Source organism: Paroedura picta, chromosome 13, assembly GCF_049243985.1.
Source record: "Paroedura picta isolate Pp20150507F chromosome 13, Ppicta_v3.0, whole genome shotgun sequence".
In the NCBI taxonomy this organism is placed as follows: Eukaryota; Metazoa; Chordata; class Lepidosauria; order Squamata; family Gekkonidae; genus Paroedura; species Paroedura picta.
The window spans coordinates 9,066,930-9,087,250 of NC_135381.1; the positions used below are offsets into that span (position 1 = coordinate 9,066,930).

The 20,321-nt window shown below is 42.5% G+C and overlaps 1 protein-coding gene across 1 annotated transcript; it reads right to left on the reverse strand.

Annotated features, from left to right (window-relative positions):
* Positions 1-324: 324 nt before the first annotated feature.
* MAPK1 (mitogen-activated protein kinase 1) lies at positions 325-20,086 on the reverse strand. Its single transcript, XM_077307679.1, has 9 exons — positions 19,906-20,086; positions 13,460-13,642; positions 11,623-11,812; positions 9,959-10,075; positions 8,530-8,644; positions 6,986-7,117; positions 6,226-6,335; positions 5,459-5,585; positions 325-4,624 (listed from the first exon to the last, which is right to left on the reverse strand). The coding sequence occupies exons 1-8, from the start codon at positions 20,046-20,048 to the stop codon at positions 5,469-5,471; spliced, it is 1,107 nt and encodes a 368-aa protein (XP_077163794.1). The 5' UTR covers positions 20,049-20,086; the 3' UTR covers positions 325-4,624; positions 5,459-5,468.
* Positions 20,087-20,321: the final 235 nt, after the last annotated feature.

A 20,321-nucleotide genomic window follows, 5' to 3' on the forward strand; every position in this document is an offset into this window, starting at 1 on the left:
CTTTAGCACTTTTATTAACATGAATGATGCCAAAACCACTAAAGTTCACTACTCAAAGTCACTTCTGAAACGGATTCAACATGACACTAAAAGTAATGAGCACATAACTGGTTCAGGCTAGACATTACAGCCAATAAGTCTTCATAATTCATAAGAATGACGCACGAACAGATTTATTATCTGCCCACAACAACCTGAGCTCTATTAAGAGACCGAATTTCATGATGTACTATAAAAGTCTGATGGTTACCTGAATATACAAAAAGTTAACAGCAATCCCCCCCCCCAGCCTCTAGGCATTCTACATACACACACAGTACTATGTTCTTTTGGTAACACAAGATCACAATTTAATGATTTTGTCACAGTTGTTTTTACAAGAACCTGGTGGCGTACGCTAACAAGATGTTTCATTAACCGATCTGTTTATTTTTTTAAAAAAACTCATATATGTTTACATCAACGGAATTAAGACAAAATATAAACTTTTTCTACTTACAATAATTCTATACATATTATATTAACCAAATCACAAATCTGTCACACAATATAAATGTTTCGTTATCATGTAACATACAGAAAACTTTTTAATATAAAATTCTGCTTTAGTTTTAGTTTTTAACTTAAACGTGAACTAAAAATTAGCGCGGCGGGAGGTCTGGGGTACATGACTAAGGCACCGACAGTACAAAGCAAATACAAAGCAAAAATATTTCCTTGGGAGTGCTTGCTCGACACTGAAGCGCCATGAGAAAAGGCCACCGTAGCCAAGGGAGATGGAGAAGCCTGTTTTGGGCTCCTCAGATTAGCGCTACCACCGTATTCCAATTTCGGTCCTGGTTACAGCGCATGCTACAAAACGGATGACTAAAACGTACTCTACTGACGTGTACTTTTTTGTGTCTTTAGCGTTGTTTTTTAAATTTTTTTAAAGCATTAATGTATTTCAAACTTATGTTAAAAGGATTTCTTGGACTTGAGCCACTACACTTACAAAAATACTTTCCCTGAAACTCGGGATTGCTTCAAAACATTGCTTTATAAATATAGAAGTACTATGCGAGGGAATAAAATTATATACTATGAAGGCTGTTATCTGAGCTACTTTAAAGGGAAAAAAAACAAACTCTTAACACTAAAGCTATGGGCTGTGTTGTAAGGATGGACGGAAACCGGTTCATAAAAGTTATTAAATCCCCACCTCCATTCTGTCAGCTGACATCTTTTGGGCAAGGTATTAATGGATCAGAGCCTCAGTAGGGCCACAGCTCAGCAGCAGAGCTTGAGGCTGGTGTGCCAGAAGGTCCAGTCAAAAATGTATCCTAGCAGAGCTGGGAAAAGCCTCTGAGACTTGGAAAGCAACTGCCTGTCAGGATCCACAGTGCTGGGCTGGACAACTCAGTATAAGGCAGCTTCCCTCTTAATTGTTTTTTTTTACAGTGGAAACAGGTTGTTTCCCATTAACACCGTCAAAAAGTCCTTTTGCAGCCATCGAGCATAGCCTCGGTTAATGCAGATGTCTCCTGAAAGCAAAGCGTGCGTTACAAGGCTCCCCATGAATGGCACACAAACATATGGCTTTAGAAAAGTTTAGGCCTTAAAGCAGAGTTCGATCACAGCCAGGAGACAGGATGTCATTACATCGCGCCCATACGCACTGCAAGGTTACTGTTAAGGCTGGAATGTTTGAGCAGCCAGAATGCGTTGTCGTTAGCGGAAGCGGAAGGGAGAAGACCCACAAGCCGACAGCGTTGTTTTAAGATACTGCCTGTTCAATATGCATAGTTTCCAAGTGGAATAAGAAATCAAGGAATTCACACAGTGGACCAGGCAACGTGTGCTTCTCCATTCGGCTCACATCAACCACAACACATGCAATCCTTAAACCGAAGACAGACCACTTGTTAACTGCATTACTAACAGGACCTCTGAGAATTCGCCATTGTTGCAGGGAGTTCCAGAAATGGAATGTAGGAACAGCATAGGGACTAGCAGCTTATATTGAAAAAGCACACCACTGTAAGCAAGGTCTTCTAAAAGACTTCCTGTTCTGACAAAAGCCCCACTCGAGATCAACGCAGCAGCAGCGGGGTTCGAGCACAACAGCATCCAATGACGGCAATTAGTGGTTTCACGCCTACCTGCTGCGACAGACCGAAAGAATGCCTCAAAGCACCAGATATGAGACCATTGTGCCCATGGCTTTTTTGTGTAGGGATGGAAAGTCAATAAGGTAGTTTATAATACAGTTAAAAAAAAAACCAACGTAGGGTCTCAAAACCAACAACAACAACAACAACAACAAACGAGTGGCAAAACCATTCCATAATAAGATCAGGGTTCTATTACCACTAGAGTGTTCATTAACAGTCATCTTTCAAAGCTCGCCAAGTTACACCTGTAAACAATCATGCAGGTAGACAACTGGGGCTTTCGACTCCAAGAGGGACAGTGTTTTGGTAAGGTACGATGTGTGGAAAGACACAGGAAAAAACTTTCCACACCCACTATGAGTAGTCAAGCGCAGGATCACGGAGATGGTGATGTCTGCCCAGGATTGTCCCTACAATAACCTGAGCATGGGGGTTAACACAGTAGGCGTTCATAGAAAATGCCCTTTGAAGACAAGCACATTAACATCAGTTAGCTAGAATTTTAAATACACATTAAGGGAAACCTAAAATTTAGAGTCCAGTAAGTACTCTTCTTGTGCACCAGAGCTCCAATCTAGTTGAAGTTTCACCTGATTAAATCTCACTGAAACCAACAAGAACCAAGTTTGTAATGATTAGCGTAAATCCTATTGCTTCCTATGGGATTTAGCTATCTTTAGCCAGATTGGTAACTAGAGCACACAATCCTATACATACAGTTCCTTGCAAGTAAGTCCTGTAGATCTGAGTGGGACATAATACTGAGTAAACATGCCAAGAATCCAGGTTTTTAAAATGGGATGAGCGCTACACACCAGCAAGCATTCTTAAATACGACAGTAGGCAAACAAGCCACAATTCCATCTAGACACTTTAGCAAAAGCAAATGGAGCAATTTGAAATCTGAAAAGATACAAGGTTATTTATTTATTACAAGTGTGATTTTTGTTCATATTAGTAAGCAGTCTTTGTACAATCCATTCTTGACCACTGCCAACGGAGCAGAGAAATGAATAGCTAGAAAAGAAAAAAACTAGAATCCCCCCCCCCCATTTCACTTAACACAACTTGGAGGTAATTTTTTTTTCAATTGTAGGCATGTGGCACTTAGACAGTCATCTTTGCACAGAAAGCTTTTAACAGTCATGCGAGGGCACAGTAATTATCTTAAACAAGGCAAATTTCTCACCACAGAGCAGTGGGGAAAGGAGGCACTGCACTGGGAATGTTAATAGCTAGTCAACTCCACATTATACGTTTTCAAAAAACAAATCCTTGAAGAGCTGTCATTTAAAAAAATGGATGAAACATGATTTTGCAACAGCTTTGTTTCGTGGCCCTAACGGCATTATAAATAATGTCGGGACAAGTCTCTTGACGGAGCAGCATCTCATGTGATGTGCTGTCAGATCTGCTAAGTGTGTGGCAAGGGTGCGTTATGAGAAATAAGGGTGAGATGTTGACATGCTGCAACAGCAACTAACTTGCTCATTTAAAGATGCAGTGTTCCTTTATCAGAATATATATATATATATATATATATATATATATATATATACATACCACATAAGATTCAAACATTGACTTAAAAAAAAAAGGACTCTGAAATATTTTGTTTATACCCAATGGTATACTAAGCTTATAATAAATATCACGTGGGAATCCATCTATCAACATACATCACATGGGTGCTTTTCCACAAAGGAAAACAGCAATTGTACAACTTTGTCCTAAACTGTTCTCTCCTCATGCATCTGTAAATATGACCGATAGCAGGAGCTCTGGAAGTACCATTCTTTTAAACATTGCACTAGTACCTAGAATCTCTAACAGGGAGAAGGTGTGTTTTCCTCTCAGCTGCTTGGTTAACGAAGCAAATTTTGTAGATGTGTGGAATAAAATGCCCTACATGAATTCATGGGTACAGTAAAAGAAACCAGAACAAGCACATAAACATTAATACGGACCAAGCTGTCACTCTGCTTGACTGCATTATTAAAGTAAACCACTACTGCTTACACAAGTGCAAAAGAGTGGGGATGCCACTGACTTAAAGTGCCTTAAATCATAGCTCTTCCTAAAAATGCCACTAACAAAACCTGGGGGGGGGGGAAGGGGTGGTTTCACGGTGCTAACATTTTTTACCAAACTTCTCAGTTTCAAACCAAAATGAAACGCTGCATCTTTCAAATCAGGAAGAAAGCAGTTAGAACACGTAAATGGGAGATGTATATGAAAGGACAGTACTGGTGAAATGTCAATAAAGGACGCTGCACATTACACACAGGAGTATTTCTCAGGCATCAATAAGGAATCCATCGAAAGCACAGAAGCCAGGACTACTGGAAACAGTCCTCTAGGATGGCTTGAAGTAGTGGATAAGCTGAGAGACCACACGGTATGGCCAGAGAGAAAAGAACCAGGAAGGGAACATTGGTGTGCAGGATGCCCAGCCCTTTAATGCCTTGATCCTGCAAGGAAAGGAGGAAGAGAACAAGTCTGTTTGAATCAAGGGACCAACGCACCTTCATGGATAAACAGTATCACAGGCACGCTTATGTGGATAGGTAGCCAACTGTCCGGGATATCTCCCTAAATTATATCCCCAAGACAAGATCGAAACAATAATCGCATTATAGCACTTTTAAGAGCAGCTGCCTTGCCAAAGTTTGATAAAATATCATCCAATCCTGTCTCGTTCCCTATACTGATTTCTACAACAGTGTGCTGGATTCAACATGCTACAAAGCTATTAAATTATCATAAATAGTTTTTAAAAATTATGTTCTATCCAGAAGACGTGTGACCCTTTACAAAAGATCCTCAAAATGGAAAATCCAAACGAGATGAATCTGACTGAAGATCAAACCGGATTAACCACCATCTTCTCTATATCCCTACATACCGCCCTCTCCTGGCTCAACACCGGTCAGCTGTCTTTGAAGTGCGGATTAAATTCTAGTTTACAGTTAAATATCTGTATCAAAGGATTTCTTTTTTGACAGGAGCCCACAGGGGAGAGGGAAGAGAGGTCCCATATAATATGAAACAACAGCCAAAGAGGCTCAGTATCTGATGAGAACTCTCTTGACCGTTTCCTTTTGCATGCAGAGTTACTTAGGGTTGGGCACTTCGGCGTATCCAACAGATTACAGCCCAACACTGTTCCAACAAGCAACATGCTTGAACCAACTGTAAAGTTACAGCACAGTTTAATATTTCAACAATTATCAATGTATTTTTTTGAAAAGTGCCATTCATATATTCTGAATGTTTAAAGTAAAGATTGCATGAGTTTCATGTACCAATTGCAACTTAAGATCTGTATCCTGGTTGGAATCGGGCCGTTTCCTCAAAAATCAGTTCTTTCAGTTTTTCCTTTGGCAAATCATCCAACTCCATGTCAAACTTGAAGGGAGCTTCAGCTACAGGCTTTGGAAATAAATAAACAAATTAATACATGAAGTCACTGGCAGTAATGTAGACAAGGTTATATGCAGCTCAATAGCGACACTGTTTCAGTAACATGAAAATTCTGCATTTCTGATTATTTTAGTCAAGATTTCAGGAGTACACCATAAAAGCATAGTCCGAATACAGGCAAAACAGCCAAACACTGAAGTAGATTGAGGTCAAAAGTCACCTGGTTCCTAAAACAGGTATGAATATGTACTGTTTCAATTTTTAGAAGCTATTATTTTTCATACAGTATTCTATTCCAGCTCCCATGTGGTGTATTGATTAGACTGGGACACTAAGATCTGGGAGACCCAGGTCTGAATCCGCACTCTGCCATGGAAGCTTTGCTGTATGATACTCAGCCTAAACTACCTCACAGGGCTATTGGGAGCATATAATGGAGGCTAGGAGTATTATATAAGCCCCCCCCCCCCAAATACCCACTAGGGAGCGAGTCAGGCTATAAAGGAAACAAAACCAATAAATATTCATATATGGTCTAAGTTGCTGAAGTAGCCGCATCCGTACTGAAGGCTTCCAACAATAAGTTTCAACCCATCCAAAGAAGTTTGGCTCAAATGCAGCAACCTCTGCTGAGCAAATGTCCTCTTACCTCATCGCTTGGATCATAATACTGCTCTAGATATGGATGGGCCAAAGCTTCTTCTACTTCAATTCGCTTATGAGGGTTGAAGGTCAACATTTTATCCAACAAATCGAGAGCTAGAGAGGAGACAATTCTGAAATCAGTGTTTTGTGGCAGTCATCTCTTCACATAGTGTTTCTGAATCAAGTTTCAACATACTGTTTAGAGATGAATACTATGAGGCAGAATGCTGTCCTGGCAGGAACGCATAACAAAACGCAAAACGGAATGATGGGGTACATGGACAGCCAAATTCAATGATCCTACAAATTTAGATTTTGGACATTTAAAAAAATAATTCTCACAATTCACCCTTCAACCACAGCGAGTGAAAACTGGCATCTTGGTAGTTTAAAAAAACAAACAAGCTACAAACAGCTGTGCAGGGCCATGCAAAATCTAGACCAAGAACCCAAACCCATCTAAAACCTTTTTATTACGGATGACTAAATATTTGAGTGTCATAGAAAGCTATTACATGGATTTGGTCCCTTGGTGACCAATCATAGTAAACCCACGGAACTCAGCCTAAAGAAAAGAATTGGCAACAATGATTTGGATGCAGCAAAACTTTGGACTGCTTACCAAGAACAGCAAATGAATTCGGGGTTCGGCCATGTTTGTTTACAATCTATAAAGCTGAGCTCTATAATGAGGGTATTTATTGGAGGGAGTGTCAGTGCTCAAGATGGAATAACCACAACAATCCTTCACGTTTGTCAATTACCTTTGGGGTCAGCATTTGGGAACAGCCTGTTCCACGGCACCTTATTTTTGTATGGCAAAGAAAGTAAATAATTTCTGGCTTTCAAATTGATTATACAATTCAAGTCTTCTTGAGAAGGAGATCCAAGTATTCCTAAAAATGCAGGGGGGAAAAGAAGATCACCATGGAAACAAAGCAAATCTGTTATAAAGTTGCTTAAGCATAATAGCATTAGAGCAGAGCTTAGACGGAACGTGTCAACCATTTTATCAAATCATAATTCCATCCACACCCATTTTGCATTTGATGTTAACAGCTCTTTAATCCATCCTCTACTGACCCTTAGTGAAAAAGAAATGGTCATTTTCTGTCATTTTTTTGCCTAATGTTGCAAAACTGGGTTGAGAATTTAACCAAATCACTAACTTTTGGCCTGAGGACAAGATTAGCCAAACTGTTTTTTAAAATAATAATGGTATTTAATTTCCATACCACCCCTTCCAATATGGCCTTGGGGTGGTTCACAAATTGCCACCAGACATCTGGCCAATGACACTGTGGACATATTGAAAAGGAGCTTTCCCCCCATAGCATCATATCATACATTCTTTTACTGTAGATTCAGGTGGGTAGCTGTGAAATCTGAAGCACTAAACTAAAAGATGCCCATCTTCTATGGACCTCTCATGTTTGCAAATGAGAATCATCTTAAGGATGTAATCCAGTGGCGGATAGTATCATCATGTCACAGCCAGCTTATGACAATCCCGTAGGGTTTTCAAGGCAAGAGACATTCAGAGGTATAAGATGTTTTATAGATGGTGTGTGACTCCTAAGCTGTTAGGTAAAATTTCTGGAAACTTTGAAATTAAATGCTGGAAATGTAAGGAAAAGGCTGGCTCCTTTTATCGTATGTGGTGGGCATGTAAAAAAATCCAAAATTCTGGGGGGGAAATCATGATATTTTGGAAGGAATGTTCAAAGTTAGATTTCCATTTTGTTCTGAATTTATGTTACGGCGTGTGTTACCGGCTAGCGTTCCTCGAAAAGCTGGTGATTTCTTATTTCATGCAACAACGGCAGCACGACTGGTCGTGGCTAGGTTGTGGAAACACCAGGACACACCCAGAGTCGTGGATTGGCTTGAGAAATTGGGAGAGTTGGCCAAAATGGCAGAGTTTACAAGTCTAATGAACAGTCACTTTGCAGATGAATTCCAGGAACTCTGGAGCTATTATATCGACTATCTAGGTAGTTAGTTAAGGAATGTATTAGAAGATGGCAAGGCATAATGGATTATATTCTATGTTTTATGTATGTATTTTTTCTTATTTTCTCCTTTTTCTGTTCTACGTAAACTTCAATAAAAGCTTGTTTCCTATTTATAGCAAGGGAACTCAGAGCAGAGCCAGTGGTCTGCAACCTTGTTTCTAAAAGCAGTAATGTTACATGTAAAGCAGAAGTATCACATAAGCTTTAAAATAAAAATATGGAGTCCTGTCCATAGTTGGCAACATCAAACTAGCAACATCAAGGCAATCATATACAATATATAAAAACATTACCAAGGATGTGATTCAGCTGATCAAGGTAGTGTTTTCCTGGAAAGATGGGTCTGTTTGACAGCATCTCTGCTAAAATACAGCCTACAGACCAGATATCAATAGATTTGGTGTAACCCTAAAGGGCAGGAAGAAAAAAACCTGCTGGTATAATTTTCTGTATTGTTAAACATTCTACAGTTTAATATACAAATTGCCAAGTTGTTCAGTGTGCATAGAGGGACCCACTGCTAAGCTTCAGAGTTTCTATCCGTGATCCCCACAGTCTTACGAATTGGTTTGCTTTGCCAATCCACTTGGCTCTTGCATCCTACAATAGATTATTCCCTGCACCCATACAAATACTCTCATTCAGAGACTAACCGGGCCATCCTAAACAGAAGGAGAGTTGGTTCTTATATGCCGCTTTTCTCTACCAGAAGGAATCTCAAAGCCTTCCCTTTCCCCTTCCCAGAACAGACATCCTATGTGGGAGGTGAGGCTGAGAGAGCCCAGATGTTACTGTTCTGTCAGAACAGCTTTATCAGTGCTGTGACTGGCCCAAGATCACTCAGCTGGTTGCATGTGGGGGAGCGGGGAATCAAACCTGGCTCACCAGATTAGAAGTCAGTGCTCCTAACCACTACACCAAGCTGAACAGAGTTCAACTTCAAGCAATTTCATTTAAGATGCCACTGTTAGATTTTAACTCCTTATTTTCTGCCACGCAGATAAAAAAACTCAGAGCAGGTAGGTAAGTTTTGAAGAACTCCTCTTTGCAAGGCATCAAGGACTTCCTATTTTGCCATTTAAAAACCACTGCTGACCCAGCTCCATGAAACTGCATATATACCAAAGTGACATGGGACAGGGGTTCTCAGGAACTGACTGAGACAAAACAGCAAAGCTGGCTGGATCCAACCCCACCATCAATGATAACGTGGGCTAAGCTAGAGTATCCTGTTTCCAAGTGTGGCCAATCAGAGGCTACAGGTGACAGCTCTCCCCTACAGATTACTCCCCTGTATCTGACAATCACAGGTATTTTACCTCTGAACCTGGGCAACAGCCAAGGACAAACATGTCCTCTTGGTCCAACACCCATGTAGGTCAGTGGCCATCACTGCGCTTCATGGTACTGAATTCTATCAACACATTGCACATAATGTGAGGTAGGTCTTCCTGGCGCTTGAGCACTTATACCTACATACCCCACAAGCCAGGATTCTAAGCAACAGCTGGATTCTTTTGAGAATCCCTATTTGCAAGGAGAAAAATTCACAATTTGTCCAGGCATCCAGATATACAAACAGGGAGAAATTCTAACAGTCTTGTGTGTCCTAGGAACAGCAATGCTGTATTTGATACAGGAAGGATATTCTATCGCAGTACACAGGACAGAAATGGCACAAATACATCTTTAACCTTTCCCAGTACATAGCTTGACTCTCACCTTAGAATTCAACATGATCTCAGGAGCTCTGTACCAACGTGTGGCTACGTATTCTGTCAAGAAACCAGTATGGTCATGGTCGGGATCTGCTACGCGAGCCAATCCAAAATCGCAGATCTGATAACCAAACAAAAGCAAATTTACAATCTGTTTTGCAGACTGCTTTCCTCATTTACTTGTAGGAATATTTACAGGTCCCACTATGCACGTTAAGGGAACGGGAACAGCATCACAGCACACAAAAATGCTTTTTAAAAAGTGGCAAACAAGACAGTCAGTCAAGTCATGTACAAAATACCTGATGTGTGTGGGGGAAACAGTCTACTAAAAATTGTTTTGCACTGCATGCAAATATGCCTCACAATAAGCCCTTGTCCCTCTCACTATCCAATGTCCCACACTCTGGGCTTTTAGCATCAACCACAGCTTGTCACCTTCTCCTCTTCAAAACCCTGCAGTCCTTTTTCTTGTTTCTCAGCTTTAACCTCAAGCAGGAAATGTCGCCTTCTTCCATGATCACCACTTTTGGGGACTTCAAGCCTCCATTCCCTTCTTCCCTTGGGCCTACTGTACCTGCCTTGTTTCCAATCTGTTCTGGACTTTTGGTCAGATTCCCCACAATCTGGATTCCTCACCTCTATACATTAAAGCCTTGCCTCTCCTTACACATTGTAGAATGGGTATACCAGCACAAATGTTCATATTGGATATCTTCAGGACGTCTGCAAGGATTATTTGCCAAGGCTTTTGAGGGGGTAGAGACAGCAGGCATCTCAGGGGTGAGGGTGTATTTGTGGCTTTAAGAGCCGGTTCTCAGCAGGACAATATAGCTAGCGATTCAATAAATAAATACATACATAAATTTTATTGGTAATATTTTAATAACTGTTGCAAGCCAAAGCTTGAACTGCCAGACTCTGTAAGAGGCAGCAACATTCAGCAAAATGCACAAATACCCCCTCACTGCACTATTCTAGCTTTTTATTGTCTCTTGTGGCCCTTCCTTACATACCCAGAGAATTGCTGATCGCCCTGAGGGATTGTAGATGAATTTCCTCCAGGCCAGGCTGGATTCTGGGGGATCACTGGGGCATGAAATTGGAGTCACTGTGGGTAGGCAAGTAGTTATGAGTTGCTGCATTGTGCAGGAGGTTGGACTAGATGATCCTGGAGGTCCAACTCTATGGTTCTATTAATTTTTTTTAACTTTTCACAGTGTTTAAGGTTGTTTGCCTTATGCTTTTTTTTAAATCACTATAATTTATAAAAATAGAACAAAAACCTAACAGCAAGAAATCTCGCAAATTATAGTGTAATCAATCAAAAACTTTGGAAAATACTCTTCACTTGCCACCTTAGTGATGAGTGATACTATCTTAGTTCCAGAGTGATGCTGCGGAAAAACCCGAGATGCCATATGCATCCCCCTATCAGCCGCCACATTCTGAAGTGCCTAAATACTTTCAAGGCAGTTCCACATATATTGAAACAGCTTGGATTTGCTACAGCACTGGCAGTACCCGCCGTGAGTCTCATGGGAAGGGCAAGATAGAAAAAATTATCTATATATGTATGTATGTATTTAAACTGTCTCCATGTATCGGGGGGGGGCATGTTTCCACAATTAAGAGAGGCACGGAACACGCAAAAATGTTCTCACTAACCTTGAGATCACAAGTGGTGTTTAGCAGCAAGTTGGAAGGTTTGAGGTCACGATGCAGCACATTGGCAGAATGGATATATTTTAGTCCTCTCAGGATCTGATAAAGGAAATAGCAGATGTGATCGTTGCTGAGATGTTGAGTCTTTAAGAGCTTGTAAAGGTCTGTCTCCATGAGATCTTGCACAATGTATCTGTAAATCAGGCTAAGGCAAACAAGCCACAACTTTATCCCAGAAAGTAAAGTCACTTGACTAATAACCAATTTCTACCAGGGAAAGCAGAAAATACAAAACTGCTGTATCAAAATATGAAGACTCCTGCCGTAAGTTGCCCTAGCTGTCAAGTAATCCCACAAAATGCAATTTTAAATCCTGATCCTGAACAGATCCAATGTACATACAGGAGGATTTATTTTCACTGATTTCCTCCTCCTCTGGCAGTCTTTTAACTTTTCCTCCAGGATGTTCCAAAGTCCCCCATCTCCGCATCAGAACAGCATCTCAGGAAGAACTTTGGCTGAAGCAGAGAGTCATGCTCGCTGACAAAATACCTGCCACCCGCAGTAAATTCTGGTGAAATTCAAGTCAATAGAGTAATCTCACCAGAAGGTATGCTCAGGATTTGAATACAGTAAGGCCTATTAAAATATGCCAATTCTTTTGGAGAATTGTTAAGGCTTCTCCAAGCATTAAAGTCCAAAGCCAGTTCTAAGTTGGAGACCTCAGCTGGCACGGAAAACTGCAGTTCAGTTCTTATCAGGAGCTAGGCAGAGAATGCATTTTACTCCCATTTTACCCTCACTTTACTGGCTGCTCATGTGTTATTGGCTATCAAAGTATTCAAAGTACTTTGAACACAATTCAAAATTCAAAGGCTATCACATACAAAGTCCTTCATGGCCTTCATCCCACATATCTGCGGGACTGTTTCTCCCTATTGCCTTTGTAGTTAAGTCTCCCTATGCTCTGCCACAACAGCTTCGCTCATCTGAGCAGGGCCTTAAGCAGATGCCAGCCTACCAATGGGCAAAATCAATAACTGCCTGCACACGGGCAGTCTGCTGTAGCCCTTATCGTACAGAACGGATAGTCTGACAAGGTTTAGGAAGGATTCCACTCTCCACAAACCAAAACTTAACCATACAGGATAGCTTATACAGAAAGTGACTTTACTCCAGACCACACTGGCCAGGGATTCTGTGGGATTTTCTTTTTTTTGTTGGGGGGGGGCATAATCTGGACATGGAATTGGGGTCACTGTGGGTGGGCAGGTAGTTGTGAATTTCCTGCATTCTGCAGAGGGTTGGACTGGATGATCCTGGAGATCCCTTCTAACTCTATGATTCTTTCTTACACAGGTAACAGCACTGGTACTATAATTAAATGGTTCAGAAAGATGCTTTGGTTAAAGTACAAGGACTGTGGACTATCCTACTATGTTCAGTTTGTTGTTATAAGTATACTCCTATAAGAGGAGGAGCTGTTTTTTATACCTTGCTTTTCACTACTTGAAGGAATCTCAAAGCGATTTGCACATATTTTCCCCTTCTGCTCCCTACAATAGACACCCTGTGAAGTAGGCGTAGCTGAGAGACCTCTATCAGGATTGCTCTATGAGAACAGCCCTAAGAGAACTGTGACTAGTCCAAGGTCACCTAGCTGGCTATGTGTGGAGAAGTGGGGAATCAAACCCAATTCTCCAAATTAATGTCCGTCACTTTTTAACCACTACACCACGGACTTTGCTAGCGCAGTTTTAGATAGCATCCAGCTGAATGATAAGCAACAAAGAACAAACTGCTGCAAGCAAAGAGAAGGACTGATATCTTTCAAGGATACACATCTTTCATTTGTTCGATGGTTGGTGCTCTGATAATATCATTGATTCCAATAATATTTTCATGCTTGAAGCGCAGTAAGATTTTGATCTCTCTCAGAGTTCTCTGGCAGTAAGTCTGGTGTTCAAAAGGGCTGATTTTCTTTATAGCCACCCGAACTTTGTTGATATTGTCATAGGCAGAACTGAAAAAGGAATTGACAGTATTAATGATTTTTAAAAAAATTTACCAGCCATCAGACAGGAATTCAACAAGGAAAATCGCTACTTTTTGCATTCATGAAGTGATCTGCAACTGAATTTCATCATCTGACTAGATATTGGTGAAGTTTCAGCACCAGGAGTCCGTACAGTCATTGGTGGCTCATGCAGTATTTTAGTTTTTCTTCTCTCTTACATAGAGGCAACACAGTAGATTAAGGATGTACCTTTTAAAGGACTGATTGGCGGTGGGATAACTCTGGTCTCACCCACTCCTATCATAAGGGATGGGTCAATGAGAGTGGCAGGTCCTAAGCCCAATGGACAGCAGCCTGGCAGGGATCCTATTTCTCTCCCCCCCCCTTCCTCCTCCATGGGAAGCCTTATGAAGCTTCTATTCTGGCCCTGCTGGCCTAAGGAAATCACTGTAGTTAGTTTCCTGCCCTGACCTTCCAAAGAAGCTTTCCCGGCTCCCACAACAAACGAGGAAAGAGCCATTGCTTGTGGTGGGCTCTGCTGCTCTTCTGCCACTCTTGATGCCTTGTGTCTCTACTGGTGGTCCCTGAGGTTGATTGCTGGCCAGCCCCTAGCTTGCCTGGAGTATCTGGGTGCTGTGATGAGCTGAGAAACTCGGGCTTCTGCAGACCTCCCTGGCACAGTCTGGAGGTGTCCTTGGAGCAAAGTGTAGGAGGCCTGACGCCGGGCAACTAAGTATATTGCGAAAGATAATTCTGTATGCCCACAAGCTTTTACTATTCTAGTAAAACATTACTATCACAGAACACTGCAGTTCTGGGAATAGGGATGTTGCATTTTACTAGATAAGAGACAGCATGTAAATAGGTTTTTCTCCTAAATGTGCAGCCTGAAAGGCTTTGATAATGATCTAAATAACAATTACTTCTCCATTCAACTATTTCCAAAGATGCATCAGGGTGTGAAAAGCTGTAATGCAGACGATTGTCCAGATATTCACCAGGCCAGTTCAAAGTGCCTATTGAATAAACACATAACTATTCTTTTAACATCCAAAGCTTCCAGTTTTTGTATATTCTTGGCCTATTAAAGTAACTGATATGCGTTGATTAGAAACATAGCATACAATCTCATATGCTTTAGGAAGAAACATAGTCAACTTGACTTGTAAGGATGAAAGGAGTCCAAATTTAGGATTGCCCCTAGATCATCCTTTCTCAACCTTTTGATAGTGCAGGAGTCCCTGAAATAATTTTTCAGGCTTCAAGGAGCCCCAGGATTGGTATCAGCTGGCCACATCTCCCTGTCGTGTCCCACAGAAGTGACATCACCATCTGCATTAACAGGCTCAAAAGGAGGACTAGATAGGGGCTGAAGAAGGACGTGAAGTTTCGAGGAAGGAACCACTGGGTGCCTGGAGAGTGGTGTATTGGCAGCTGATGAAAATACAGTGCTCAGAGCAACTACCTGGTGATGGAGAGCGCGCGCTCTTAGATCCTGAGAGACTCCATCCTGTAGGAGGAACAATACCTGAGGAAGATCCAGGATGTCTTGTCGCAGGTGCTTTCTCTTGCACCATCAGATAAAAGCCTTGAAATAATTACTGTGAATTCTAGGAGGAGGCTTCTCTAGAATTACATGTTCAGCGAAATCCTGTGCAATTTTTGCCACTCAATCTCCATTCTGTCAGACAAAGCCAAGCTGGGTCTGGATGACAGATGGTACCTTGGGTTAGCATACTGGGTGACAGTGGAAATTATCATGGAGGTTGGACTGATTATCTTAGCAGGCTAGAAAAACAAGGTCGCCAGGGCTAGAAAAATCAACTCTGCCATCTCTTATTTCATTTTGTTCAAAACTTTTGGAATCAATGATATGGAGGGAAAGGCATAAAGAAGGCCCAATAGCCAACGGGACATCACAGTATTAACTTGTTCCACTTGTTGACACTGGTGTTTCGAGAAGAATCTGGCATCAGTTGGGAGGCGAAGAGATCTATGCACAGTAGGCCAAAATGTAAAACCAGGGGTTGGAATTTTTGGTCAGGCCAGTGTGCCTGAGTCAATTTTCTGGTCAGGCCAGTGTGCCTGAGTCAATCTGCTTGAACCTCCACGATGCCACTGATGTGTTCTGCTCTGAGAGAGGCCAGATGTTGTTCTGCCCAGGACATGAGGATAGCTGAGGATAGCTACAGGATAGCTGTAGCTTGACTTTGGTGCTTCCCTGGCGGTTCACATGTACCTTGTCTGTGCTGTTCTCTGTCTGTATTCATATGTTCCATAGAGACAGATGGTCTTCAAAGTGGAAAAGTACCAGATGAATTGCATATAGCTAGTTTCAAAAGACTGGTGCTGAAGGAAGCTTCTTGATGGACCAGGTCCCCTGCATGTGGCCCAGTGCACAATGGGCTCCCCAACCTATCAGGTTGGTGTCTGCTGTGATTTGCAGGTCTGTTATCACTTGGAAGGGTTTGCCTACAAGTTTCTTGGCTGTCCACCAAAGGTGGTCCTTTCCCTCATGCTGACTGTAACGTCCACTGAAGTACCCAAGAGTGTGCCTGGGCCCAGTCTTGTTAGCTGCAATCATGTTACCTAGCAGACATGCTGGGATCACCAAGTTCTTTGATATCACAGTGAACATAGTCTGATATCACAGTGAACATAGTCTGAATGAATGAGCTTAGCGGAAGAAACACTTCTTTCTGGAATAAATCTGACCCCAAATCTCAGGAGCTCTCTAAATCCACAATTCTCTCAGGCAGAGGCTGGGAAAAGACTAGGGTGGGCTCCTCTCCTCCCAGGAGATGGAAGGGGCAATCAATTTCCTGCCTCCAGGGATTGAACGAAGAGGAACCCAAGCATATCAGAGTATCCTTCTTCCCTCAAGAGAACAAACATGCAATACTATAGGTTGTGGTAAAACAGAGCACATAAAATCAAGAGAGTCCGTGAAAGTGGGTGGAGGCGTCAGATCAAAGCTGAAACTCGGGACAGAAAATGGAAGTAGCTGTATCTCAACAGGAATGCTAAACTTCCAAGAAATGCCGCTAATAGGGGCAAATGAGACAAGAAGTGAGGTCAGACATCACAGCTGCACACAGCTGAGCTGTGCAAGAATATACCACAACACAGAGATGTAAAGGAAATTGAGAATGAACTTCAAAGATTGGGGGGGGGGGAATGGCAAACAAGGGCTGAACTCTTAAGGAAGCTAGATCCACTATAATAGTAGCAGTGTCAGATGGGAGCCAAGTTTCGGTGACATCAAGTAGCTGAGAGAATAAAGCTTCCTAATCACAGCCTGTCAAACGGGAATAATCTTTTGCACTGTTGTGCTGGAAGGAAGGCTGCCACTCTAGCCACTTCCTTAGTTTCAACAGGCAAGAAGGACATATCTATTCACAAACCACAGATGGGGGCAGAAATGTGGATAGCCCTTGCTTGTTTTGGTCATTCTGCCATGCACCTTGGATTCTAGTTATGCTAGAAAGCCAATGCAAGGTCTCTTCAGTTAAATGACTACAAGAAAATCAGAAAAGCCAATAATTTGCACCCTGAACATATCTGTATGGAAGCAACAACAAACTATTTCTTTCACTCAGAGGCATATGCACAAAATATCCTCTCCTCTTTCCCCCCTGTCTGCTAAAAGCTCAAATCCCACCGTACTAGTTTTATTACTCCCCATGCAATTCTGGGTGGAGGTGTGAAGGTGAAGAAAAAAGCCTGGGAAAGCATTTTTTCCCCCTTCAAGAAGTCCCCCCCCCAGTTTTTCTAATGGAAATTTGGGGAGCTCTGAAAAACAATCCTGTGTAATATGGTTTGTTTGGGGATAAATTAGGTGATTCTAACGTCAAGGCCTTCTAGTCACTCAAGATGTCCAGCATGGGTAGTCAAACTGCGGCCCTCCAGATGTCCATGGACTACAATTCTCAGGAGCCCCTGCCAGCGAATGCTGGCAGGGGCTCCTGGGAATTGTAGTCCATGGACATCTGGAGGGCCGCAGTTTGACTACCCCTGATGTACAGTATGAAGATTTTTATATAAGACAATACAGCATTAGACAACTATAGTTCCTCTGTTCACTGTAGATATGGTCACTTTTAAAGCAGAATTAATTTTAGTCCAACATTATAAAGCTTACAATATCAAAATGCACTAATACTCCTTGCTTTACTACAAAAGTTTGCTATTTTCAGTTTTTCTATTTTTCTCTTAGATGGCAAAAAATGCATATGCTAAAGTGGCGTAGATTTCAGCAGCTTACAAGTCTTACAGAAGCGGTACAGCAATCTGAGGTTTGAAATAAAAAGTAACACATATATTTTAATTGCTCCCAATATTTCTGATTTCCCTCCCTTTCCAAACAATTCACACCTATAGATATGATACTACAATCAAATGGACCCTGTATGTGTTCAGTTGCTTAATTGGATCTAACAATGCACTGTATGAAATTATATTGGCATTTACGGCATGTAATTTTTACAGGGCTAACTCACATGGCCTGCCAATACTAAAAGTAAAATGTATTTGAGATTTAAAACAGGGCCTTCTACCCACTTCCCACAACAGATGTGGCTGTCTCAACATTTGTCCTGTTTTTAGATGTACTGTACAATAAGACCTTGCTTACATAAGCAACACTGCTGCCGATTCCTCCATTTAACAGGCATAGTTGGGTTCTTTCCATTCCAATTTAACATTTTCTCTTTAAGATAATTTTGCATTGCTTCTTATACATTTCATTAATCAGGGAAGATTTTGCATCTATCACTTATCCAAAATTACCATACATGAAATATATATTACACATCTTACACCAAATGGCAAGACCTAAATACATGGCTTTAAAACCATTTTTGCATTGTACAGTTTATCCACACTTCCACAGGCACACAAGGTGTAGCAAATTATCCGACTCAACAGCAGCAAGAGCATATGGTAGTATCTGATCCACCATTTTCTTCCAATGTTTATCTCCCTTTACTTCCATTAATTACACAGTTCATGACAGCATATAATTAGTCAGTGGTAAACCATTACTAGCTATTAATGGTAACTAAATTTAACCGTGGCTCTCTTTTCCATTTCTGACAATGTATCCATGGCAAAGATCCAGTAAAGAAATGGGAAGGCGTAACTGCCCAAAGGGGGAAAAGGTGTTTTCTCCATATTAATTAATGGGGGAATCACCCTGAAGCTCTAGCGTTTTGCTTTACCTGACTCTGCAATGGCTTCTTCCAAATATGCGAACATGTTAACTAATCCAGCACACAGTCCCATCCATAATCACAGATGAACACTGTGATTCAAGGAGTTGCTCCTGGAGACCAATTCTAAACATATTTACTTACCATGCAGCCCTAATATATTCAGCGGGACTTTCAGCTAGGGAACTATGTACAGAGCTGGCATCTAATCTCTTTATTAGTGTGTGATAAAGCATCGGGGGCCGTTTTGGAAAAGAAAGTAATTCAAACAGAGATTTAAAAACACAAAATGAGCAGTCACTTAACTCAATCTATATACTTTGGAGGGAGAGCAGAGAAGGAGAGATTGAAAATCACAGAATTCTATGTATTTATTATATATTCATATACACGCCCTTCCCTTGCAGCTCAGGGTGGTTTCCAGAGCACGTGAAAGTCATGATACAGGTACAATATAGGTTTGTCAACTGCATCCATCAATAATAACAGTCTTACAGCCAGCTCTCAGAAGGATGGCTGAGAAAGATGCAAAATCCATGCAGGTTTTATTCATTTCCTCTCCCCTTCTGTGCTTCAGTCGCCCTCTCCTCCTTTTTCCTCCCAAAGTAACCAGCATCTGACATGCATGAGCGACAGCAGGCACTGTGCGCAAGGCAGGTCCCCCCATCCTATGCCCCTCGCACTCATCCTGCAGGCGAGGGGGCTCGTCCCCGCCTAAAGACAAGCCTCCCCTTTCCCAAGCCCGACGTTTTGCCAGACAACCCAGGTCAATGAAACCGAGGTTGCAGGGACAGGATGGGTGGGTATTTCTGCCTTCTTCTCCCCCCCAAGCGCTCCAGCAATTGACAAGCAGCCACAAAACCAGGGGTGGCCAAACTGTGGCTCTCCAGATGTCCATGGACTACAATGACCATGAACCCCTAACGCTGGCAGGGCCTCATGGTCATTGTAGTCCATGGACATCTGGAGAGCCACCAGTGCCCCCCCTGCAAAAAAAAAAAAAAGTCTCCACCCCCCCCCCTTCCCGGGCCAGAGGTCTCCCTCCCGCCTGCTCCTTACCAGACCATCCCGTAGGCGCCCTCCCCGATGTAGGAGAGGTTGGTGTAGCGAGGCCCCACGTCGAAGACCTGCCCTCGTACCATCTCCGGGCCCCCGGCCGGGTTGGCACCGCCGCCCGCCGCTGCCCCCGACACCGCCGCCATGTTGTTGTCTGTGAGGGGAGAGCGCGGCGCGGGAGGGAGGGGGGGGAGACGGAGGGAGGGAGGCGGGCGCGAGGGGGGGCGGGACGGAGCGCGAGGCAGCCACTGAGGAAACGGGGGGCGGGGCCTAAGCGGCGCCGGCCGTTAGCGGACGAGGCGGGGAGGAGGAGGAGAGGCCGCCTCGCGGCGGAAAGGGGGCGGGGCTTCTGCGGGGACTGCGGTAACTTCAGAGCCGCAGAGGAGGAGAGGGTGTGGTGGGGTCACGTGGTCGCTCGG

What these genes read in the sequence shown, in the direction of transcription:
- MAPK1 (XM_077307679.1), bottom strand. Translation starts at nt 20,048, where the DNA reads ATGGCGGCGGTGTCGGGGGCAGCGGCGGGCGGCGGTGCCAACCCGGCC. An exon ending in ATCGAACAAATGAAAGATGT is followed by an intron (nt 11,813 to 13,459) that starts GTATCCTTGAAA and finishes CCTGATTTACAG; the next exon opens with ATACATTGTGCAAGATCTCA. An exon ending in ATTATGATCCAAGCGATGAG is followed by an intron (nt 5,586 to 6,225) that starts GTAAGAGGACAT and finishes TTATTTCCAAAG; the next exon opens with CCTGTAGCTGAAGCTCCCTT.